Consider the following 26,039-nt stretch of genomic DNA (forward strand, 5'->3'; position numbering starts at 1 on the left):
ACCTCTTGTGCCCTCCAGATTTGGCAGATGCAGAGGGAGGTGATTCTGCTGGATCCGCAGCAGCAAATCATTGTGAAGTCCAACAAACGCGTTGATACTGGTCGGCTGGTACTGAACAAAGCAGTGTTGCTCTGAGACTTGAGGTGCGGAAGATGGATGTTCTCAACCTTGGACAGACCGCTTCTTTCTTCCTCCAGGCTGGCTGCCTCCAGGCTCCCGCGGGGAGGGCGTGCGAGGTCATAAGGCCACACGGATGCAGTGGTGCTTGAGTTTGCAGGGCAGCACTCCTTTGTTGAGCTGGTAGAAGTCGACCAGCTGAATCAGGTCAGAGAATTTGGTGTTGCCGTCGTCAAGGCTGAAGAAGGTCTGCCCTTCATCCTCACACTGGGGAGACACAAGTCAACACCTGCCGAGTTAGAGGGAGGACGAGCCTCGGGGAGAAGCCGGGACCCGCTATTAACTTTGTCTGCTCACGACACGATTCCCAAGGGACACACAGGGAATTTGCAAGCTGGGCGGGGGGACCGGGGAGCAGAGGTGTGGGGAGCTGCTGGGGAGTGAGGCTGGGTGGGGCTGTGGGAAGGCTGTCCCCCCGCTCCCTGAGGGGGCCCAGTTCTTTGCCAGGAGGGGGAGTTAATCAGTTGACTAAGAAGTATCCACTATGGGGCCCAGGCAGCACCTGTTGTCTCTGAAGGTCACTGTCCTCCATTATGAGCACCAGCTCCATTACTGTACAGGAGCAGGAAGATCCCCTAGGTGTAATAATATCCAGGTCCTGGGACTATGTGGTAGTTGTTTTTATTAAGACAGAAAAACTCTGTGGTATCACCAGGAAAGAAGCATATTCTTAACATTTACTTAAGCTCAACACATTTTAAACCTGGTGAGTCCAGCGCTGAGCAGATGGGAAGCCACCCTGCCCCATTCACGTAATCAGGGAAGAGCTAACTGTAGGTCCTGCAGCCCGTCCTCCAGGGCAGAGGCTGGCAGCTCAGGGCTTCCAAGTCCCACATTTCTGTTCTTCTTTGAGCCCCTTGGGAGAATGGTACACACACTCTGCCTACTATGGAAGACGTTTTCATCTTGTATTTTAAGAGGAGAGCATTCTGCCATGTGTACCAGTGAGCTAACACAGTGGAGAGAGGATTGGGAGCAGGGCCTTCCTTGAAGGGACCCTTCATTTGCATCTGAGGTTCTTTGCTGGAGCCCTGGAAGCCGGAGCTCACCGGCCCATTCCTCTCCTCCGTCAGAATGCACAGTGCTCAACTCCTCATTGGCAAAAGGGGTGCCCGAGCGCTCAGCCGCAAGCATGTGGGCACATGGCAGGAAGGGCTGGCATGTGGCTTCCACTGCTTCACAAAGATGAACACAGATTCTTCCCAGCCCCTGGCTTCCTATCGGGACGTGATTTTTGAGACCACAGTCAAAAGTTTCAGAGATCAAATATATTCAGAAAACCTCAGGCTCATCTCTGAGCATCTGGTCGCTTCAAGTCTTCCTGGGATCTTTTCTCTATTTCTGCACAAACTAAGGCTCAGAGAAAATGACCTGGCCACCGTCTTGTGGCAGAGTATTTCCTGCGTTTCGGTTTTATACATTTTATGATGGTTATGATACCCTAAGAATCCATCAACCCATCATATAAAACACTCAGTGTTAATTGCCGTCATCACCTCTATAACTATACTGCGAGTCCTGAGGTGCTGAAGCAACACCATAATCATGAAGTAGAATTTGAACTCTGACTCACTGAAGGGAGAGTTAGATTCCATTAGATATCCAATTATAATTGCCCTGATTAAAAAAGGGGGGCAGGCCTCAGCACAGGATCATGACCTTCAGCATCACTGCTAGGGAAACACTGACCCCGGGTTCAAAGACCAAACCTGTCCAGAGATTCCTGCGAGCTGTTTTCCTTGAGCTGGAAACCCGCTCCTATTTAACACCTGTGGGCTTGTGACTTTAAGGCTTGAAAACTGCATTCAAGTGGGATGAAGCCAGAAAGCCAGCAGTAAGGACAGGGACATGGCAGTACTCACAGGCAGGATCTGAAAGTTTTTAATCTTCTGGTGATGGCACAGGGTGAGTACAAACGCCTTTGGATTGCTCTGGCTGTCACGGAGGAGGAAAAGCCTGCAGGAGCAAAGGTGGCAGCCGGTTGGTAAGGATTTTTAAAATCTAAGAGTATCAACCAATCACGCTTGCTCACATGCACGTACGCATGCACATACGCACGCACGCACGCACGCTTTCTGGGCCGGTTGATAAGATGGGCTAGAAGCCATGATGCTTCAGCATCTGGCACCTTAGTGGCCTCTGCAGCCACAGCAGGTGCCACCCCAGAGGCAGTTTGGAATATTATTTTCCACTGAGAGGAACCAGAGACCCGCAGGGACCTGACGCCAGAGCAAAGGTACAGAAATGACAGGACGGAGCCGCAACCTTCTGTGTCAGAAGGGCCACGAGGCTCACAGAGGTGCGGGGCAACTCACAGGCCGCACAGGGTGGCAGGGAGCTAAAGCCAGGCATCAAAATAAATCACAGAAGCCGGGCGTGGTGGCGCACGCTTGTAATCCCCATGCTTGGGAGGCAGAGACAGGAGGATCATGCAGGTTCAAAGCCAGCCACGCTGGCTTAAGAGACCCTGTTTCCAAATTAAAAAAAAAAAAAAAAAAAAAAATATATATATATATATATATATATTAGATCTGGGAGTGTAGCCTGGAGGTAGAAGGGCTTCCAGGAACCCCAGTACCACCAAAAGAAAAACTAAATCACAGAAGCAATGGATTGCGACCCATAAAATAAGACGGGAATCTCGGATCCATACAGGTGTTAGGAAGAAGTGAGCAAATCAATAAAGAAGAGAGAGAAGGAAAATCTTGTCTGTAGAAGAGAATTCCAGCCAAATAAATCAAGGGGGGACAGATAAGGAAAAAAAAACCCCAATGATTTGCCAGTCGCCATAGTAACAACTGATTAAGGAGGAGAACTGCAACTGAGACAAAGCCAGAGGAGAAAGTGACGAGAAACAGAGTATTCTGATTATCTCAAAGTGCCCTATCTTGGTAATTTCTCTTTCTCTCTTTTTTTTTTCAAAGAAAATATGTTAACTCCACAGTGCAGAGATCATCTTGTGATCATTCTCACCAAGTGCTAAAATTACCACCCCAGGAACACGGCAAACGGGCCCCAGGCTTTGGGCCCCAGCCCCCACGCAAGGCCCCGTCCAGCCCCGCACCACAGCCCTGTGCCACTGGGACGTGTCTGGGGGAACCGTGCCCCTCACCACAGTCAGGATGCTAAAGAAGGGTCCAGGAGCAGGAAGCCTTTCCCTTCATTGCAAAAGAGAAATTAGGTGAAATGTGGATAATTGTGTCGAGCAGAGAAGACACTCATCACTGCCCATTTCCTGGTTTCTATAATGGCACCGGGACAGGCAGTCACAGGGGTCAAGCTCCTATCTCTTACAGACCTGGAGGAAGGACAGAGGCCTGACCCCCTGGCATTCCACGCTGGGAAAAGTCGGAGAACAAGTCTTTACTTATGCTTAAAGATGATAAAAGGATAAAGAGACACTAATAGAAATCAGTACCTACTTCAGGGGTGGGGGGCAGACAGAGAAGAGTTGGAGGGAATGTGCCTCATTTTATAGTTTTGACTTGGAAACCATGGTGATGTTTTGCACAATATATTTCTTTTTCTTTTTCTTATCTTTTTCATTGGTGTATCGCAGTCACACATCTTAATGGGGGACAAGGCGGCCTAGGCAACGTGCACACAGCACTCATTCAGCTTAACATAAAATAAATCACAGCCACTCACAAATGCCAACCATTGACCGTAACATGCAAACCTGACTACAGAACAGTTTGGTAACAGAACCACAAGAAAGAATTACTCTAAGTGACTAGCAAATATTACTTTTCTTAATGTAATCTGCCTGAGACTATCCTTTCAGGATGACACTAAAGATATCTCAATTCAGGAGTCTTGCTGAATTACCACGAGTATTAATATTTTCAAGAAGCTGAAAATATTCAGTCTTGGGATGTATGTGTGCGTGTGTATATACACACATATATAATGCAGATTAAGTTAGTGCTGAGGCAAGAACCCACCACGGCCATGAGACATAATACCTCACTGGTTCTAAGCCGCGAGGGTTATAACCTAAGCCTTGAGGCTGTAGGTTCTCGGCAGAAGCTAACTGATTATAAATCAAAAGGCAGAGACAAAAAAGTTCTTCTTCTATTTTTCTACTTCTTCAGGAAGTAAAAATAACTAGCTTTGTGTACCTCATGTAGACAGACTTCATATAAGAGATAAAAGAAAATTCTAGGTCCAGCCTGGACAGACACGCGCTGGCGTGGCCATGGCCACATGTGCCTTCCTAACTGGACCAGCCTGCAGGACACTCGGGCCTCTGAGCTTAATTTCTTTCTCTTTACAATGAGATGACGCTACTGCCCATTCTCCCGGGACGTCTGAAGGATTAACAGAACAGAGCCCGCACGTGCCCCGGCAGAGGACAGTGTGTGCCGGGGGTGGCCATACCCATCCACGAGGCCTTGCTGCTTAATGATCTTGTGCGACTCCTCGCGGGAGATTCTGCCATGAAACCAGTGCTGGGTCCTGTGAATCACTGTGGGAAGAGAGGAGGAGGGTAGGGTGAGGGCCTCTGCCCGGCGGCTGCCCCAAAACACAGCTCTGACCAACTCAGCACTGACACCCAGGACTGCTTTGTGGGACATTCCGGGCCCTCCAGAAGTGCTGAAAAGCTCAGGGAGCGAGGGAAGGCTGGGCTGGGTTTTTTATGTATAACAACATTGAGTGATTCGATGTGTTTACCTGTACTTAGGGTAGAAGGATGAAGGGGGCTTTGGCTACCCAGAATATTCATCCGCATGCTGCGCTTCTGCAAAAGAAATGCCCAGGTCAGCACTGAGGACGAGAGGCCAACACACCCAGGCACCCAGCACGCCACCCATGCACACGGGCGACTACGGGTCACAGAGATGCGGAGGGGCCCACGTGGCGGTTCAGATCTCCAGCGCCACAGGGGAGGGAGCTGGCTGGGGCGGGTGCCTGGTGGCCTCATCCAGGACGAGCTCTGTGCCCCACTGACAGTCAGGGACGGTGCACAGCTCTGCTGTGAGCTGGCAGGGTGGGGACTCTGAACATCTCCTGCCCCTCCACAGAGAGAGCAGGTTGGGAGATGGTGGGTGCTGGCTGCTCCTGGAAGCCCGGACAGCCCTGCAGACACCCCCGCTACCAACACCCACTGAGCCATTCTTTTAGAAGACTGTGGGGTGGGCGACGTGCTGGACAGGCGAAGGAGCCTCTCCCGACAGGACTTACCCTCCATGCATGGCCCTCCTCCAGGGCGGCACTCTGGGCTTCTGCCGGATTCTCAATCACTCTTCCTGTTTGCCCAGAAAAATCCATCGCCACGAGAGAGTTCTCAGACACACTGCGCTGGAAAGGGAAGGCCACGAGTTCAGGAGACACAGAAAGACTGCAGCCGTGGCCACGCCCACAGGAATCCAAGCATGGCGACCACAGGATGGCCAGGTCCAGCCCCAGCCCCAGTCCCAATCCCTGGTTCATGTTGGAAATGCAGTGGATGTAGGGCCCTGGGGCTACAGTGGCCTTGGTCTTACTTCTGAAGAGGAGGAAAGGATCCCCTCTTGTCACTCTATTCAAAGGCTGCTGGAGGCTACTTGGTGCCAGTAGGTTGTGGATGTGAGGTCCTTTACCGGCCTCCCACCTGGGCTAACACACAGCTTTGAAATGCAGGCAGCAAGGTGAGCTTCATCCTCACCCGCAGATCACACCCTTGGTGACATCAGCTCAGGGCAACAAACACTGGGCTGTCAGCGGCGCGACCTGACGTCTCAGAGGAACAGTAACGAACAGCCTTTGAGATCATATTTTGATAGAGCTGGGCATTGTGGCACACATCTGTGATCCCAGTACTTGGGAGGCTGAGACAGCAGGATCGCAGGTTGGAGGATGGCCTCAGCAGTACAGTGAGACTCTCAGCAACCTAGCGAAATTGTTTCAAAAACAAAAAATACAAACCCAGGCATGGTGGTGCACCCTTGTATTCCCAACACTTGGGAGGCTGTGATGGGAATATCATGGTTTGAAGACAGCCTCCGCTACTTATGAGGCCCTTTGCAACTCAGTGAGACCCCGAGTTTCAAAAAAAGTAAAGAAGAAAAAATAGGGCTGGGGGTGGAGCTCAAAGGTAGAATGCCCCTGGGTTTCATCCCCAATATCAAAAACAGAAAACAAACAAAAACAAAGGGCTGGGGTGTGTAGCTTGGAGGTAAAATACTCCTGGGTGCAATCTCTAGACCTATAAACACACACACACATACTCACAAATCAGATTTTGAGACCAGAATGTGTTTCTGCACTTCTGAGAAGCAGAGTGTACACTGAGAACATACAAAAAGTGATGGCAATCTCTGATTTCTCACCAGAAAAGGACTTTAGCATAATGGTCAAAAGCACCAAGGGCCCAAGACTTGACGGGACAAAGGGCCAGGTGGGAGAGGCAGCTCCCGCAGAGCCGGAAGTTGCTATGGAAACTGTGGGCAGCCTTGAGTGAGACACAGGGAGGGGAAGAGGAGGGGAGAGATTTCTTCCCTGGAGGCACAGATTTGCGATTAGAATCCCATGTCCTGGAAAGTAGGGTGTCTGGACACACTGGTCTCCTGGAACACACATGTTCTTTCTGGAGCTTCTCTTGCCACCCATGCTGAAATGCGATACCCATACGGCACAGTGACGCAGCAGCTGAGGGGACACCTGGCACAGGAGGCCATGGCTGGACTTACCACCGGTGTGGAGAAGGGAGACAGCAAGGCCTTCCTCTGCTGAGGGATGCGGTAGTTCTGGTACAGAAGCATTCCATACTGAAGGGAAAGGACAGACAGAGTCAGCACCCGGGTGTCACAAGCCCCCGAGGGCCGGCACGTCGCAAAGGCCACGGCCAGGGGCAGGGTGCATGCCGAACAGTGACCGACTTCATTACCAGCCCCATGAACTGATGGCCACTCAGGAGGGTGCACTCAGTTCTACCGCTATCCTGGAGGAGGTGAGTACGAACTGGGTTGGAATTGAGAGGGAATTGCCAGCACAGTGAGATGCAATAATGATAAGATAAAGAAGAATCAACACCATTTGGTGCTACCATGGGCTCAGGACTGTCCTAAGTGGCTTATGTTATTATTTCATTTAACCATCTCCATTTTCTGAGCTTTGTAGTATAATTTTCCTTGTTTTACAGATAACGGACCAGAGCCCAGAGGCATGAAGCAAGTAACCCAAGGTCTCAGGAAAGTAAGGATTCAGGATTCAAACATACACAACTATTTCACAGCTCATTCTCCCGTGACCACCAAGCTATTGCTTAACCAGCTCAGTAGTGTGAGTATTTATCTTGGCGATAAGGACCAAGGGCTCTTCAAACTCTTATACACAGTCCAACATCCCAACCAACACTCCCAGATTACTGTCTTGAACCACCCACTTGGAAGATTAAAAAAAAAAAAAGAAGAAAGAAAGAGAGAGTCAGGAAGAGGGGAAACAAAGTTATCAAGCAGGGTCCATCTTCCTCTTGACCTTCCTTCATGGGATGTAAGCTCCGTTCCAGCTCTAGGTCCTACAGTATGTACTCATTTCTAAAATAAAATAGAACATGATAAAACGGTACAACATAGGTATAATTGCATTACAGTGAGGGGAGAGAACATGGCAGAAGGAATACCTGAAGTGGTAACAGTCAATACTCTTCAGAAATCAACAGAAAGACATAATGATACAGATGCAGGGATAGGAGAAATAAGTCAAAACCCAGGCACATCGTGAAAAGACTGCCAAAAAAACAGAGGCAAAGAGAAATGCCAAGAGCGAGCGAAGAAAAACATACATTCTTTCAAAGAAGCATTAGAGGGCAGACAGCAGACTTTTACATAAATGTTGAAAGTCAGAAGGCAATGGCAAGGGCAAGAAAGAAAACGGCTACAACTTGCGAAAAGCTTCCTCAATAATGTAGGTGAAACAAGAACTGAGGACATCTCTTAGGTCCACACTAGGAGAACCAACCGCTGGCTGAACGCTTCGAGTCCATAGAGAAGGATGCACATTTGGGAAAAATTAAGGTGTAAATGGGTGGGTGACTGAAATAAAAACCGAGCACGTAACCAAAATAGCAATCTGTCTTAAGTTTTTTGCAATATAGAGAGACTAAGTATGTGTAAGAAAACACTGCTAAGTGGGTGAGGGGGAAATGAAGTGAGTCCTTAAGTTCGCCTGAAAAGGGTTAGGTTACTAAATCTTATGAGACTTAATAAATTAAATCTTTATGCTATGATGTCTAGGCTAACCACAAGCAAATAGCAAATGAACAGGTGAAAGATGTGTTAACAGAAGGTAAAAAAGATAAAAATATTCGATAAATCCAAACAAGAGTAAAGACAATACGGAGAGCAGGGACACGTTAAAAGACAAAGACTAATCATCACACTAGTGTAACAATTTAAGCACAACAGACGCTCCAGCTGAAGACAAAGGTGACCTGAGTGAAAAGTGGTGTGCTCAGCAGGGCGTGGTGGCACACACCTGGAATCATGGTACTTGGGAGGCCGAGGCAAAAGGATGGCAGGTTAGAGACCAGCCTCTGCAATTTATCAAGGCCTTCTGCAACTTACTGAGACCCTGTTTCAAAATAAAAAATAAAATAGGGCCGGGCGTGGTGGCGCATGCTTGTAATCCCAGCACTTGGGAGTCTGAGACAGGAGGATCGCACAGGTTCGAAGCCAGCCTCAGCTACTTAGTGAGGCTCTCAGCAACTTAGTGAGACCCTGTTTCCAAATAAAGTATAAAATAGGTCTGGGAGTATAGCCCGGAGGTAGAAAAGCCCCTGAGTTCCACCCCCAGTACCACACACACATACAAACACACACACAAACACATACACACACACAAAAAAAAATAGGGCTGGGAGTATAGCTCAGAGGCAGAATGCCCCTGGTTCAATTCCCAGTACCACAAAACAAAACAAAACAAAACAAAAAGAACCCAAAAGGTTATGTTTATCAGCAATATTCCTCAAACATAAAAACCCAGGAAAAGTAGAAAAAAGATGGTAAAAGAAAAACTATGCAGACATGAATCAAAACAAAGTTATACATATATACTAATATTAGACAAATCAAACTTTAAGGCAAGAAGCATTAGTAAACATAAAGCATTAGTAAACACGATGACATAGAATTGATTTATCATACAGATATATTCTAATTCTTTGGGCACCTGATAACAGACACACTTTAATTTATTCCCATATTCACATGTACATGAATATACTCATTTCTCAGTATCCACTGAGCACTGGCTCCACGATCCCTCAAGAATATCCAAATCCATGGATGTACAAATCTTTTATATGATTTGGTGCAGCATTTGCATATACCCTACACATATCTTTCCATGTACTTCACATCATTTCTGGATTACTCAAAATCTAGATCACATGCCTGATACGTAAATGGTATGTAAGCAATTGTTACTGTTCATTGTTTTAGGAAATAATGATGAAGAAAAAAGTCAGCACGTGTTCAGTACAAACTCCCGCCCCTCGAAATGTGTAAAGAATGCTTCTGACCTAAGGTTTGAATAAAGATACAGAAACTACGGATACAGAGGGCCAACTGTGTGTGGCTGTACATAGGAGAGAGAGAAAGAGTGTTAGTTACCTTGCTAAAGGAAAGGCTGGCCTCCCACACCCCAGAAGGTGGCTTCGAAGTCCTTGCAATGTCCTGCTTGTGTTGACAAGGAGCTTTGAGCCGGGCCTCGCCGTCTACTCTCACAGTGGGGCTTATGCTAGGGTCTCCAGGCAGGCCTTATGCCGGCCTTCCAGAGAAGATGGAGAAGAAGGTCAGCTACGGAGAGGGCCAGCCACATCTATGTGGCCAGCTCTCAATAAAGACCGGGCGCCTCCTCACACCTCTGTGTGGAGAAGCCGGCCTCCTGAAGCCATTCACACACTGGCCATCAGCTCCTGAGAAATCTTGGCCTTGCTCACACTGTGTTTCTTAGCACCTAGTCTGATCTGTATCCTTTTACTGTAATAAACTATACATGAAGATAAGAGCTTGGCGATCCCAAGTACCTCCCAAACTTCAGCATACACACACACACGTACGTACGTATGAACGTTGAATATCCCTAATCTGATAACCTGAAATACAAAATGCTCTAAAATCTGAAACTTTGGGCACTGATGTGATACTACAAGTGGAAGATTCTGCTGTGACGACTTCATGTGATGGGGAGTGAGGACACAGATGAGCTCAAGTTATCTTATAAAATTACCTTCAGGCTACATGTTTAAGTCCATGTAAAACATAAGTGAATTCCATGTTTCCGCTTGGATCTCGTCCTCAAGATATCCCTTAAGTATTTGCATATGTTACAAAATCCTGAGAAATCTGAAATCCCAAATACTTGTGTTCCCAACATTTCAGGTAAGGGATATTCAACCCGTGTCGCTCTCCCTTCCTTTTTCTTTGGCTTTAGTTTATCTTTTTAGAATGTCTTTTAGGGGACACTCAGGTCATTGCTTTTGAGCTTTCTTTTCTAATATATATCTCTCTAAAATTCTAAAGTTGCAAGTTGTTGTGTTTTTATAATTACTTTTTTTATAATTACTCAGTGGACATATTTTCTAATTTCCATTTCTATGTCATCCTTGATTCATAAATTATGTTAAATATACTGTCTCTTAAAGTAGATATAAAGTTAAACTTTATTTGCATTTTGTTTTTAAATTTTTTCAGTTACTAAGCTGAATGTTTTCCACATTCATTATCTCTAGTTGTAAGACTGAATTTATGTTGCTTCTGTGTAGAAGCCCAAGGGTCTCGATGGTGGTAGTTTTATTTACATATACTCCATACTGTTTGGACATTAACCATCTGTGTAGCAGTTCTACAATAAATTTACTTTCTTTTTTATTTTAGTTGACTGGGTTTTAAAGATATGTGTATTGTCAAAAGAATGTTTTCTTCTTTATACTTCTATCACTTCAGAAAAAGTATGACCCTAGAAATGTTCTCTCCAACAGATTTCTCATTTCTTATGCACATCTAATGGAGCGTGACCTTCTCAAACAGGGATAGAATAAAGGCAACCGTGGCTGTTTTGCTTTCGTTTGTAAGGAGGCACAGAGATGATATTTGTGGACTAAGGATAGTGGTAATTCTTGGCTGAGTATAGTCAATATCTTGCCATGTTATGAAGCATCCTCCCTAAGCAATGTGTTGTCATAAAAAATAGTATAAAAACACAAATAACAAACAGATTCTTAGGCATTGAAAACTACAACCAGGCTTGAATCTGGGGTCTCAGAAAAGTTGTCAGTTTTGCTTTATATCTCTAGTACACTGAGAGCTTCATTTTCTCATCCTGGCCACAATTCCAAGAAAATGACAAATTCTTCCGTCTTGCAACTTAATTAAGCATGTGACCTTTCTGTTTTTGGCCTTTCTGTTCGTGTGTGTGTGTGTGTGTGTGTGTGTGTGTGTGTGTGTGTGGTACTGGGGATTGAACCAGGGGCATTCTCCCTCTGAGCTACATCCTTAGCCCTATTTTATTTTATTTTTTATTTTGAAACAGGGTCTTGTAAAGTTGCTGAGGCTAGCCTCGAACCTGTAATCAACCTCCCAAGTACTGGGATTACAAGCTTGTGCCACCAGCCTGCGCAGCCTGTCTGTTCTCAAGTGAGCTGGCACATAAGTTTATTTCTTTATGGAAAGATAACATGAAAGTTTAGAGTTGCGGCCAAAAATATGACTCAGGAAATGTGGCACAACTCCAGCGCTACAAAATAAACTGAAGATCCACCCCCTAACTCGAGGGAGCTCTATTTGTGAAGGAAACACATATACTGAGTGGTACGAATGCTAACGGAGAAAGAGCCCACTCAGTCCACAGAGGTGCAGCCTCCCAGGTACACCTGTGGTTTCGTGGTCCCCTGTGACAAGCTCAGATTGATGTCAGTGCATTGAAGGGACACGAGTCATCTCCAAGTCAACATTAATGGGGGATACAAGTCCCTTCCTCCCACCCTGACGGGCCGGCAAGGTTCAGGATGGCGGCCGCGCACCTGCTGTCAGGCACAGCAAGAGCAGGCGTGAGTCTCTGATGCTAAGAGCAGCTGAGCCTGGGGAATAATCGGCTTTACCACATCACCTGGTCTGCCTTTTTATCTATGTTGCATTTTGGGGAATTATAAGAAATTTTTTACCTTGAAAGGGGGAACATTTCTGCTATAAAATTGAGAGCCAGAGGATTTGCTAGATCATAGTATGAGGGAGGAGAGAGAAAGGAGAGAGAAAGGAGAAATCAATGATTCTGACTTCCTGATTTGACTAAGACCTAAAGTTGGGGGAGAGAAAAATACCACAACTGCCTTAAAGCTGAGCAATGGTTTGTCAAGATAATTAACACACACTAAACTAATTCAACCCCGACCTACGCTGGTCCCCTTGAGCTCCATGTGCACTGGGCCCAAGCCCTCTCTCTAGGGTTTCCGAGAGGGCCAAAGGCAGCGAGGCGGAGGAGGCTCCGGGCCAGGCCGGCTGCAGCAGCACCCGCAAGTGTCAGCCAGAGCGAGGCCTGGCATCCTGCTGTCTTTCTGCACAACTCTGCCGTTGCTCTACGGAGACGCTCCTCCCTGGGTTTAGCACACGGTTTCCCTGGGCTGATGTACATTTTCCCTTTGTTCCAGAGATGCCTTTCCAAATTGTAACAGTGTCCTAGCGGAAGAGGCTCCCTGTGCTTCTTGGCAGTCTGCCACCTTGCTGAACATCTAATTTAATTGCCTTTTCCCCGTGTCAGACCATTTGAAACCAAAGCCATCCAGGATTATAGATTCTTGCATTGATGAAGCAAGACCGCCCTTTGGGGAAGAACTGCTATAGCAGTTCCAGAAACTTGTAGGAGACAGAGGGAGGAGGGGAGGAGGCAGCATGGCAGTTAGAAAGGTTTTAACACTTCCTGCCCAGGCCCTGCATGTCCAGGACATTACTTAACAATGTAATAGGAAGAAACGAGGAACCAAAGCTGACGGCCCAGTGCTGCGCCGAGCGCTCAGCGGCTTTCTGAAAGGTGACTGCAGCTCTGCGGGGTTTTCCCAGGTAGGCTCAAACTGTAGGATTTATTTTTTTTAAAGACAAGCGGCCCTCTGTGTGAGTACTTAAAAGATATAGGAAGTCCTGGTGTTAATACAAAATAATAAAGTTTTTCTTCCAAAAACATAACGATGTCACAAAATGGTAATTTCCATATTTCTGGTGCAGATTCATTATCCATTACACAGAAGGACGCCCGAGAAGAGCTGGGGACAGGGGGAAGGGAGCGCTCTGTGATTCCGGGCGCCAGGGTCTCCATTTTAGCAGCTGCTACTAAACAAAGACTCCTCTATGTGTGCTCGCTGCCTTCTAGATAAGGGCATGGAACACGTGATCCGCATCTAGGAAGAAAGAGTGTCTGAGGGGCACGAGCTAGCAGAGACTGCTCACTCTGCTAGACGCAAGACTATCCTGTCGACCACAGAAAGACCCCACTGCCATTTCTGCCGTGTGTGCTGCTGGGATGCGGAGGCCGTGAGCTTCCGCAGAGCCTGCAGTCCACATCCCCACCTGCCGGCTGCCTCCACCGACCTCGAGCAGTGCCCAGCCCTGAGCATGACGCCCGGCAGCCAAGAGGAAACGGCAAAGCCACGGGCACAGGCTAGGGCTGCTTCCTACTTTGACTCTGTTCGATTGTTTTCCTGCGCATCTGCTACGGTCTGAGTACGGAGAAGTTCTTGGCCTCAAAGAGGACTTTGGAAGCAAGTCATCAAGATGTTATTCCGACCATGATGGGATACAGGGCAGCAGGGACGGTGAGCTCATGGGTCCTGCCTGGTCCCTCTCTCTGTTGCCTGCGAACCAGCCACGGCCACCTGGGCTCCTGATTCCCTGACGTGGAGGCCAACACTGGCCATGTACTGGGCTCAAGGCTCACATCTAAGACACCGCCCTGGTGAGGCAAGCGGGGACAAGAAACTTCCAGAAGGTTCCCCATGGCACACACCTCCAATCTCTGTTACTGCTTGGGATAGTCCTGTAGCCTACAACACTTTACAGCACAGCTTGTACTATGCATATTCAACACAATTTAATATTTATGACTGATTGCCGAGGAATCTGCCTGCAGGCCACCAAGGTTTGGGCCCCCCTCCTGTACGAGGGAGTACTTCAAGATATAAGAAGTCCTGGAGTTAATTCACAATAATAAGGTTTTCCTTCCAAAAATGCAATAGTGTAACAAAAGGGCACTTTCCATTTTTCTGGTGCTGATTCATTATCCATCACACAGAGGGACGTCTGAGAGCAGTTACGGACATAAGAAAGGCGCTCTCTGTGATTCAAGACGCCAGGGTCTCCATTTTAGTAGCTGTTACTAAACAAAGACTCCTCTGTGTGTGCTCGCTGCCTTCTAGATAAGGGCACGGAACATCCTTAAGCCACATCCTGAATGCCTCTGGAATCTGAAATACTAAATCAAGCTGCACTTGGAATTGGCTCTGCAGCCCGCAGGGCTCTCAGGGTGCCAAAGGAGCAGAGCAGGTGGCTGGGGCTGCGAGAGATGGACCAGGGGCTCCGCCAGGACTCAGCCATCCTGCCCAGCGGCTGTCGCTTGGCGTCGAGGGTGCCGGCTGCACAGTGACAATACTCATGCACAGAGTTGCTGTGAGGAGGAGAGAAGGCCCTGGGACTAAAACGACAATTTCCCAGCTCGGGTGAATGTGCAGCAGATGCCAGTGATGCTGTGCTATCCTACTATTATACAACACTCCATCACAGTGCCGATAACAAGGCCGGTCAATGCCGTCACTGCTGCCGCAGCCCACCGCCTTTCCTGGGACCGGCTATGGAGCAGCGCCGAGGGGGAAATGCCTGCTTTCTTTTTCAACTCTGGGTATACTAGTTAAGAACGTGCTAACTGGATTTATTATATATTACCTAATATAATAAAATTTATAGCTTCATAAAATATATGACCACTTTCCTTTTTCATTTCCTCTTTTGCCTTTGCAAAAATAAATTTTCCATCAGCAGATTAAAACAATCCAACAGGTAGAGAAATCTCAGGGTTCCTCTCCTCCCGCCCCATCTGTGCAGCGGACCTACTCTTCCCTCGGTCGCCCCGGAGCCTGAACATTTCAGCTTTTCTTCTGTGTTCATCTCCGCAAATGTAGTCTATGCCATGCGTGTTTTACTATGCTTTGCTTTTTAATTGCTAATACTTTCCCACCACAGAACCAGAGACCGCCCTCACTGGCGTAACGGGCCTGGCGTTTCTCTCGGCTGCTGACACCCCGTAACTTATTTAACCAGCTCGCCGTTGACAAGAACTTTTAAACTGGCTTAGAAAGAAGTGTTCTATCTCAGTATCACAACAATCCCATTTTCTCTTCTATTATGAATTAGTAAAATGTTTACTTGGATAATTTTGATAAATGTTTTTTGTGTTAGTGGGGAAAAATGAAATGAAATAAGGTTCTGGGAGGCAGACAAAGGAGGCCTCTCCACGGAGCTCAGGTTTCGTGGCTTCTCGAGGGGAGTTTGGAGCTAAGCCTCCTCCTGCTTCCCCATCGCCTCAGATGATTTTGCCGAGTCTGAACCAGAGGAAAAGCCACAGTAGTTTAACGAAGGTTGGAGTTTTGTAAAGCGATCTCTAGTTACACCCATGAGTCGCAGTTAGCCCAGCACACCCCTCTCCCAGAGGCCTCTGGACTTGGGCCACGTTCGTCTCAGTCAACTAACTTGCAACTCGAGTGATTTCACAGACAGAAGTAATTCTAAACATGGGCTACTCTGGGGCTGCAAAGGCGCACAGTGCGGGGGGCCGACCAAGAGGTGCTTTGCCATTCTGTTTGCAGTTTCACCAAAGTGGTTACAGTGAGGAGCTGGATTTGAATCCCTTAGTCAATTGCTATGAAATTGCTGTCAAGGGCCCTAACCTATTTGCGGTTTCATGTAATAAATTCTTTTAGAACTAGTCAGGGAACACAGGCTACGGCGAGTTGTTCAATTCACTAATCCTTCCCAGGACCCTGGCTCTTGGAAGCGGAGAGTCTACTTGGTCATGAAAATAACGAAGCCTCCTCATCTATTGCTGTGGCCTGTCCCCAAAGGCTTGTGTTGGAGGCTTGCAGCCTGGGGCAGTGGGAAGCTGGAGTCTTCAGGGGGCCTGTGGGGGATCTTAGGTCACTGGGAGCATGCCCTGGAAGGAGACTACAGGACTGCAAGCTGTCTGCCTTCCTCTTTGCAGAGGCAGCTTTTTCCTGCCACACATGCTTCCTCATGGCCTCTACCTGCGGTGCCGTGGTGGTCAGACCTCTCAGCACAGCACAGCTGAGAGGTGCTATGCCGTGAACCTAGAGTTGTAAGCTAGATAAGTCTCCATGAGGTCGCCTGGCTCCGGCATTGCATTGTGGCTCCGGCATTGCATTGTAATAACCAAACACGAAACAACACACCTTCTATTTCCTCTAAGCCATTGGCTCTAGGCCAGGGGCAGTTCCTCACCCTCGAGCTCCCAGGAACCCTGCAGCAATGTCTCGAGGCATCTTTGCATCTCTCGACTGGCTGGCGGGGCGGGGATTACTGACAAACGTAGACAAAGACCGGGGAAGCTGCTGAACGTCCTACAGTGCGCGATTCCTCCTGGGTCCAGAAAAGAACAGCTCCCCCCCCCCCCCACCCACCAGGATGCTAAGAGTGCAGGGGGGAGAAACCCTGGCTCTGACCGTCCTAGCAAGTCCTCCGCTAGATGCTTCTGAGGTCCTACGTAGAAGGACTGCAGTTGCACTTGATAAATACAATACCAGGGCAGGAGAGCGGGAGAAGTGCAGGCGTTTGCATGCCAGAGGTCTGGGTGCTGCCTGGCGCGAGGAGAGCCCGCCGCCGGCACGCCGCGTACCTTGAGCAGCCGGAAGGCCGTCATCCAGCAGGTGCGGCTCTGCTCGTCCTCCGCGCACAGCAGCCGCAGCTCTTTGCTTTCGTTCCTCACTTTGTTTGGCTAGAGGGGTAAAGAAACCCAGTCAGTGGGACGGCAGGCAGGAGGCGCGCCTCGTGTGCACGCATGTGCATGGTGTGCGTCCACCCATGGATGTCAGGGGCATGCGTATTTTGTTTGCATGTGCATGTGTATACCTGTGTGCCTATTTGTGTGCACGTGTATGTGTTTGCATTGTATGCATGAATGCACCACTGCTGGTCATAGGCACACACATACCTATGTGTACGTGTGTACATGTACATGTATGTGCGTATGCCTACAGACCTTCATGCAAATACACACAGAGGGTGGGCAATGCCCTGGGCACCCATCTGACTACCTTCATGACCAGAAGCCCATGCAGAAGGCATGGGCTCACTTAGTACCTAAGGGTCCCCAGGACCGGCCAGGAGTTCCCTCCCCTAACCAGATTCCTCGTCCCACTACTATTGGTAGGTTACCACCGCCCAGCCCCGACGGCTGCTCTTCCTTGAGCTTCTGAGCTACTCGACAACCACCGTGCCACACACAAGCACTGATGTTTTTACAGGAATCAGGAAGCCCAGTGGCAAATGGGATTTCTGTTAAAAACAAAAGGAGCCCCGAGCGAGTGGTGGGCAGGGGCACCGCAGCGCTGGAGCCACAGCTCCAGGTGGCATCGCCACAGAGTACCTTGATGCAGAGGCCGTGGTCAGTCGGGGCGCTGTACTGCTTTTTGCCGGCAATCAGAGAGAAGATGTTGCTGTCCTCCAGGTCGGCCAGCAGCTGCAGGTGTCTGGGTTCCTGTGGATACGGTGGCCAGGTCTCAAACACAGCAAGACCAACAGTGAGTCCCTCCCTATATGTGAAGGGTCCAGGCACACTGCCATGCCCCACTGCAGAGGCTCTGGCCTCTGTGTGAAATAGGGACGAAAGGAGAGCAAGTGTTCACGCCTTCGCCTCAAAACCCCATCTCGTAGAACTCTCAGACACAAGACTGTTAGAATGTTTTAATACTTTGGCCAAATCAAAGCCCCCGATTCAAGGAGAAACAAGGGGAAGGTCTGCAGCCCAAGGTCAAAGTGAGAGCGCATTCCACACTCACGATATTCACTGCCACCGTCTCTGTGTGCTTGGATCCCCCGCTCAGAGTGCACCCCCTCTCCTGGGCTCCCCGCTCGGGGTGCACCTGCCCCTCTCTGGGGTCCCCGCTCAGAGTGCACCCACCCCCTCTCCTGGGGTCCCCCGCTCAGGACGCACCCACCCCTCTCCTGGGGTCCCCTACTCAGGGTGCACCCACCCCTCTCCTGGGGTCCCCGTTCAGAGTACACCCATCCTTCTCCTGGACTCCCTGCTAAGAATGCAACCACCCCTCTCCTGGGCTCCTCGATCAGAGTGTACCCCTCTCCTGGGGTCCGCTCAGGGTGCACCTACCCCTCTCCTGGGGTACCCGCTCAGGGTCCACACACCCCCTCCTGAACTCACCAGCCACATCCTTGTCCTGCTCTGGGTTAGGAACTGTTTCTGGCTTTAGCATGTATGACGATGGTCAGTAAGCCAGAAACCCGAGTCCAGTCCCCCTACCCTGTCCTCAGCAGGTCAGAGCTCTCTAGGGAGACGATGCCCCTCCTCCCCAGTGGGCAAGTCTCCAGTAACTACTGTCGTCCTGGAGCCTGATGCTCGGCATCCTCACCGCGCCCCCACTCCTCACCAAAGCAGAAGAAACTGTAGCTCTGCGGGGGAACAGGCGCGCCCGGTTGGGTGGACAGAGCACCCACTGCGGGTTGTATGTGGGGCAAGAACAGAAGGGGTACACACGGTCCTAAAGCCGCAGGAGAGCCTGGGTGAGGGCCATGACGCCACCACCTCTGGTGCTGACTGCGACTGTTTTACTGCCCCCCACAACTGCAGCAAGCGTCTGTAATAACATGCGTTAGATGGGCGTCACAGTGGCAGTAAGCTAGCAGACCTCCTATGGCTAAGCTGGACCCCAACTTTTAACTTATGAAAGTCAAGCCAGTCTCTGCAGTGACTGAAGAAGCCAGGAGCAGCTGCATCCAGCGCACAGCGGGACCAGGGCTGGGCAGCCTGGGTGGAGCCCAGCTGAGCCCATGTCTCAGGTAGCCCAGCGCACTGGCAACTCAGAGTTTAGCTCTCACACAGTTATCACATTAATAAGTTAAGAGGAGCTGGAGGAGGCTGAGGTGCATTTTAAAATGAAAACCAAGTTCACTTGCAAGACGCCCAGCCTGGGGTGCCACGGGGGAGTGTTCTAGCACCGCGCACTCACCTTTGAAGTTCCCTTGGTGGAGCAGTACAGGCCTGATCTACGCAGGCACACATACAGCTTTTTCCAGGATTTTCTTCCCAGCTCCTTCACATGCAAAAACCCTTGAATTTCAGGGCAGCTGCTGGAATTCAGAAAATTCTGTGGAAAAGCAAATTTTTAAAATTAGATAATATGAATGTAAAATAATCAAAGCAGATATTAGCACAGCAGACAGTTTGTATTAAAATACTTTTTTTCTCTTTGGTCAAACTGAGTACTTTCTCCTTTTAAAAGTCTTAAAATCCTATCTAATTGGCATTGCCAAGGTTAGTATGAACACACATGCAAGCAAATGCCTTTTGAATGCTGATGAAAGCGTAAGGTTGTAGGTTTCTTTCTGCTGACCCCCGCTTAAGTTCTCTGAACATTATATGCTCCAATCGTCAGAGTTAAGAGCATCGGAGCTAGATCAGGATCGAGACCTGGGGCCACGGGTAAGGGGCCCCAAGAATTAAAATCCAGCACCTAGCTGCCAGTCTTCTGCTAGCATCCTTCCAGAAGGGAGCTGCACAAAAGGCATCTGATCAGGAGCCCAGGACACTGGCGACAGCCTTCTGTTTGGCTAACTCTTCTATCCACAGTCTTCTAAGTAATGTCTCAAAAAACCCTCAAGCACACACACTGGCTTTGTGGGGAGGCCAAGCAAGCAGGGTCCTAGTGAAGGTGGGCGGTGCTGGTGGGCGGTGACGCTGGTGGGCCCTCTGCCCTGGGCGGAGCAGATAAGCCCCAGTCCTCTCCCTGGACATGCTTGGGGCGTCAGGAATGTTTGCTTCCTCATTCCTGACTCAACAGGAAAGTGGGTTAGCACTAAGCCCAGAGGCTCCGGCCATCCCATCCCCAGGAAGGGAAGGAGGAAGACTAGGTTTTCTTAGAACAGACATTAGAAAGCAGAAGGACAATTAGAACAGCTACCTTAATTGCAATGTATGGTAAGTTACTTTTTCTTTTTTTTTTTTTTTTTTGCATTACTGGGGGTGGAACACAGGGGCATTCTACCTCCGAGCTATACCCTCAGCCCTATTTTTTATTCTTTATTTTGAAACAGGGTCTTACTGAGTTGCAAGTAGCCGAGGCTGAACATGAACTGCGATCCTCCTGTCTTAGCCTCCCAAATGCTGGGATTACAAGTGTGCCCGGCTCTGTAAATTACTTTAAAAAGGGCTCCTCGGGGCTGGGGGTGTGGCTCGGAGGTAGAGTTCCTGCCCCGCATGCAATCCTGGGCACCCAGGCTCAGAGCAAGACCTCTGCTTCTCCGTCTTCCCTCCTCCCGCCCCAGCTCAGAGACAGCGCACTCTGGCTGCCTCCTGGTCAGACCCTGCATGTCTTGGACGCAGCTATTGGTTTTGCACTGGAGGTGCCTGGCTACACTCAGACTCCCCACGCATGCGGTGACTCTCTGTACTACACTAGAGCTCAGGTTAATGTGATCAAGGAGGACCCAGCCTCTGCCAGCCTTCACGAGCTGCCCAACTGGACAGGAGGATTTTCATCTGGAAACTGGTTTTGCCCAGTACCTGCAGAAGCTGGGCCTGACTGCCGTTGGCCTGCTGGCACCAAGTGACCATCTGCTCCGGGAAGTAATTCTGAGGGCGAGAAGAACGAAAGGCAATGTGTTAAAGGTCGGCCTCAGCGCGGCGGGGAGCGTGCTCAGGCTTGTCCGCACAGAACGCACCCCAGCAGGTACGCTGCCGCGCACCTGTGTTCTCAACAGCAGCCCCTGGCTTCCCTATCACACAGAAGAAATGCCCACTTCCAGAGCATGTACTTTACACACTGGACCCGAGTTTACACACGGAACATCTAGGACACTTAATAAATCAGTTTTGATGCTATGCATCGTGGCAGAGGGTTAGCGGGCTAGAGTTCAGTGACCCAGCGCGTGGTATGGACAGCTCCTGCAGCAGGTGCAGCTGTGTGAAGAGGCTGCTTCTGCTCTATTACCCAGAAAGAATTATCACATTTCTTCCTTTTTAATAAAAAAAAGCAGCTAAATTATCCATGCTGGAAGTGGACCCCGGTTTTTACCCTGAGTTGACACTGCCCTCTGCCCCCTGACTCAGGACAGGAGTGGTGCCTGGGGGCTATGAAGCTGCCCCTCCTGGTGTTACGGGACAAGCATTGCCCAAAAGTAGCAAAGGAAAGAAAAATCAGGGCAATGACGTCAACACACCAATCCATCGTATCGATCTCTCTCCGTGCCTTTTCACATATAATCATGAGATAATAATTGCTATTTGCAAAGAATAATGAGTGTTTCTTCTCCTGAGTATATTTGATCAATTCGTTCCAATTTAAGAACATTCAAAGTAAATGAGAAAGCCCGGCCTCTCTTCTCTCCTTGGATCAGGAGTCTACTGCTCTTTCCAGCTGCTGCCGTTGGAGGCCACGGCCTTTACCAGTCACGGGGCATTCAGCCAGGCACCGGAGGCTGCTCTGAGCAGGACATCTTTGTTAAACAGTAACCCAGGTCTCACACCCGGGCACTGGCCCATGAATTATATTATTTTGTAATCCGACATTATTAAACCCATGTATAAATGTCAAAAGTTTAAGAGTTCCATCCCCCAAATTTGAAGAGATAAGACTCACCATAGGATTCTTAAAAAACTCGTATTTCGCGTAATTCTTCCTGAATAAGAATTTACTCTCGCTTGCCATGGTCCCCTCCACCTGGACCACCAGCTCATGGTCTTCCAAGCACCTCTCTGCAAGGCAAAAGCACCACAGTGAGGTGAGGCAGGCCCTCAGGCAGGCACCGCTGGCGCCAAACCTGCAGGCTTCCCAGTCTTCAAACGCTGGGAGCAAAGATGAGGTCAGAAACCGGGCTAAACGGAGAACTCTTGAACGCACTACCAAGGCCTACAAGGTCCCATGGACAATGTACAAAGCCGGCCAATGCTGACCACAAGTGCAACGTGAGAATGTTAAGGAGAAAAGAGAATGGTTGCCCTTCTGTTGAGCAGTTTCAATTCTCGTGCAGAAAAGACTGCAACAGCCAGGAAGACATCCACACACAAAGGAAAGCAGAGAAGTCAGGGAGCAGGAAGGAGCGGGCGGCAGCTGAGAGGAGCGGGTGGGGCCAGAGGCGGCCTGAAACAGCCCTGGGGACACACAGAGCAGTCACGACCCGCTACCTGGACAGGGCAAGAGCAGTGCAGCCTCTCGCACGAAGCCATTACAGCCACTACAGGACTCTCAGCAACCGCATTGTGTGTGAAGGCCAAGAAGACCACACCCCACACGGCGCACGCATAGCACACACACGCACACACGCCTTCATCCAAGAAGACCACACCCCACACGGCGCACGCATTGCACACACACGCACACACACCTTCAGAACATCGTCCTTAAACAGCATTATCCTTCTGGAAAGCTCCTTTTCCTTGCTGGTGTACACCCTGGGTGCACACGACACATGAAGAACTTGGCCTACTCACAAATGTTATGTGCGGGGGGAGGTAATATGTGCCTCTCTGCTGTCTGAGGGTGGTCACATCCTCTCTCATGGATCGTCACGAAAAAGGCATGGATGGGGTGTAATCCACAATACACACACATCTGCCTCAGTGCTGGGGTGCGGGCTGATGCCGTGGGGACAGGTCACAGCACTGGGGTGGACATGGGCTGCTTGTCTTGTGAAGCCCCTACCCCCCTTTCATGCAGCCAGAACTGTCTCTAGAACAGTCTCAGCATGTAACGGAAGGATAGGTTGGTGAAAAAACACTTCCAAGTCAAAGCAGTCTTGGATCTGGAGAGTCCGCTCCTATCTGCACAGGATGATGTGGACACGCTCCTCTCAACGGGACCGGGGGCACCAGCCCAAATTCTGGGCGACCTGTCCTCCGCCTCAGTTCTGACACTCACAGAGGGGTGACCTTAGCAGAAATGCACTTAAAACAAGAACTTGCCAGGGAAAGGGATTTTTGTCTCTGTGGCTGCCAGGAAGCTCACAGAGAAGGGCTAAACCTGACACCACTAGCAAACCTGGAACAAAACCCTGTCTCTGTCTGCAGGAAATTTTGCCAGGAACACATAAACCCAAACACGGCCCTTAAGTTCCCTCAGGACAGAAGAAGAGAGAAAAACATACGATTTGAGCATGTGACTCAAAAATAATGTCAGGCAGAACATCATTTCTTTAAAATAGATTTTCCAGGGGAGAAAGCAAATTGATGACTTATTAGCTGCTTTTATTCAGGGAAAAACATTTCTCGGTCATTACAGGAAAAACTCAAACCCAAACAACAAAACCTAATCATTTAATAACCTGCTGGTAGATGGCTTACAGAAAAAAAAAAAATACTTTTACCAGGAAAATGACAGAGTAAAAGGAAAAAAAAAAAAAAGAAAGAAAAGGCAGGTGGCAGCTACCTAAATGAGGCTCTGGGGTCCAATCCTGACACAAAAGACATTTTGTCTCCAAAGAACCCCAGCATTTGGGAGGCCGAGACAGGAGAATTATGGTTCGCGGACAGCCTCAGCTACTACTTAGTAAGGCCATTTGCAACTCAGGGAGACCCTGTTTTGAAATAAAAAATAACACCCCTGGGTTCCATCCCCAGTACTGAAAAAAAAAAAAAAAAAGAAAAGAAAGAAAAAGAAAAAAAGAACCTCAGAAAGTGCTAACCCGAGGGGCCATGGTCCAGTCATGCAGCCTCTGATCTAAGCCCTGGGCTGGGCTCTGGGGGCGCCGAAGCCTCAGGGAGCTACCAGGGTACGGCTCCTGTCAGTCAGCTCTCCGGGTGCCCCAGAAGCGCTTTGGTCCCTGTACAAACATGCCGCTGTTTCAGTGTTCCCTTTCTTTCCCAGCCAGACGGGAGATGGAGTGGACCAGGCGGCCCTTCCCCAGGGCCCCAGGCCCAGCGTCCACGCTGGCCCGCGGCTGGCTGACATCACCCGGCCTTCCCCTCTCACGTGGCTGGCCACTCGCTGCCGACTGTCCCAGTGGCCCTAGTCAAAACTGGAGCGCTCGCCTCATCTCTGTGTTTCAAAAGTACTTTTTGTACTCGTGGAAGTGGAAAGAATTCCTTGAAGGACATTTAGTTTGCAGTTTCTGAAACTAAGCCCAGCGTCTCCGCCAAAATCCTACTTTATGAGAAAGACTTGAATGTTGGACAACCTCAGATGAAAATCTTACTTCTGTGCCTTAAAACAAGCAGTGACCCGTGACTCCTGGGCAGACACCTGTGCGCCCCACTTGACAAGAGAGGGCCACGGACGGCCTGGTGCAGAGAACAGAGGCCCCGGTCTCTGCCCAAGCCCAGCAGCTGCCCGCGGGCTTGCCTGCAAACCACTGAGCCCATCGCCGCTGAGCACAGCCCACCCGGCACCAGAGGAGCACCTCCAGTCAGCTCAGGGCTTCACAGGCTGAGACACCAGAAGCTGGTTTTCAGTGAGAGCTGGGCACAGTGGTGCACACCTCTAATCTCCTTACTTGGGAGGCTGAGATGGGAGGAGTACGGTTTCGAGGCCCGTCTTGGTAGCTTAGTGAGAATCTCAGCAACTTAGCGAAGCCTTGTTTTAAAACAAAAATTTTAAAAAGGGCTGGGAGCGTAGATCATCGATCAAATGCCCCTGGATTTGATGCCTTGAAGCGCGCACGCACACGCACACACACACAACCAGTGAAAGGGCCTGCACTGGGAAAACCATTCCGAGGTCAGACAAGCCCACAGGCGCCTTCCCTCCAGCGATACATTTTCGCGGGGAGAGGCCGTCATTTGGTACTTTTCTAACGTAACGGACGGGGGGCCAGAGACAGAAAATCAGCCTGGGAAAGGCTGGGTCTGAGAACCGAGGAACAAAAGGGGCCTGTTTTCTCCTTTAAGACCTTTCTACACGGCCAGATGTCAGCATGCAAAGCTTGCAGCTGTAGGAGCCTAAGAGTTATGGCCCCGGCAGCCCTCCCCCGACTGGGAACCCAGACAAAGCTGGACGCGGCCCAAGAAAGAGCCGCTGCTTTTCCTGAGGGGCTCAGCCCAGGCAGGACATCGGAATTCCTCACGCCCTGGAATCCAGTCTCCTGCAGCCTCCTCTCTCCTGCTCTCCCGTGAGATGCCTTTGCTCTGCGTGGCAGATGCACACACCATCCAGGGTTGGGGGAGAGAGAGCCCGGTCCCCAGTGCTCCCAGGCTCCCAGGCTCCCGGGGAAAGACTTTACCTGCAATCCCGGTTTCAACACTCACATTTGTATGTTTTTAAATTCCTCTAAAACTTGAGATTTGTTTACTTGCTACGTCGGCAGCCTGTTGAATGTCACTGTGACCTCGGCGTGTGAAGCCATCCTGCGGTGCTGCTGGCACCCCAGCGGGCTTGTCGCGAGTGGCCTTGGTTGGGGACAGTCTTTCCGCAGCTGAGGGCTCTACCCCCAGAGGCTGAGGCTGAAGGATCCCACCAGGCAGGGCTTGTGGGAAGCATTTAAGAGGGCAGGCTGGAGCCCGGCCCCGGGGAATCATAAAATCAGAAACGTCCAACTAAAATCACTACTCGCTGGGGATTTCGCCCACCAAGGAAAGGGTGTTGCAGCAAGTTTCCAAAGTGTCTCGAGTGGTTAGTGCCCTCAGGAGCTGCGGGTGGGGACCAGGAAGGGCCCCTTGCTAGC

General features: G+C 49.7%; 1 protein-coding gene across 3 annotated transcripts in view; it reads right to left on the reverse strand.

The window, feature by feature from the left end:
• Positions 1 to 237: 237 nt before the first annotated feature.
• GRB10 (growth factor receptor bound protein 10) overlaps positions 238 to 26,039 on the reverse strand; it is a gene marked incomplete at its 3' end in the record, with an annotated part of 109,447 nt that continues 83,645 nt past the window's right edge. For 2 of the 3 annotated variants that reach the window (XM_080701093.1, XM_080701092.1), the window contains 11 exons: positions 22,025 to 22,140; positions 20,950 to 21,018; positions 19,397 to 19,534; positions 17,800 to 17,910; positions 17,050 to 17,148; positions 6,849 to 6,926; positions 5,362 to 5,478; positions 4,852 to 4,918; positions 4,558 to 4,645; positions 2,040 to 2,133; positions 238 to 384 (listed from right to left, as the gene is read on the reverse strand). In XM_080701093.1, coding sequence (XP_080557219.1) covers positions 238 to 384; positions 2,040 to 2,133; positions 4,558 to 4,645; positions 4,852 to 4,918; positions 5,362 to 5,478; positions 6,849 to 6,926; positions 17,050 to 17,148; positions 17,800 to 17,910; positions 19,397 to 19,534; positions 20,950 to 21,018; positions 22,025 to 22,140 — 1,124 coding nt within the window. The remainder of the gene's footprint in view (positions 385 to 2,039; positions 2,134 to 4,557; positions 4,646 to 4,851; positions 4,919 to 5,361; positions 5,479 to 6,848; positions 6,927 to 17,049; positions 17,149 to 17,799; positions 17,911 to 19,396; positions 19,535 to 20,949; positions 21,019 to 22,024; positions 22,141 to 26,039) is intronic. The other variant, XM_080701094.1, reaches the window with a different exon arrangement.

Source organism: Muscardinus avellanarius (genome assembly GCF_963383645.1).
Source record: "Muscardinus avellanarius genome assembly, chromosome: 9".
Taxonomy (NCBI): Eukaryota; Metazoa; Chordata; class Mammalia; order Rodentia; family Gliridae; genus Muscardinus; species Muscardinus avellanarius.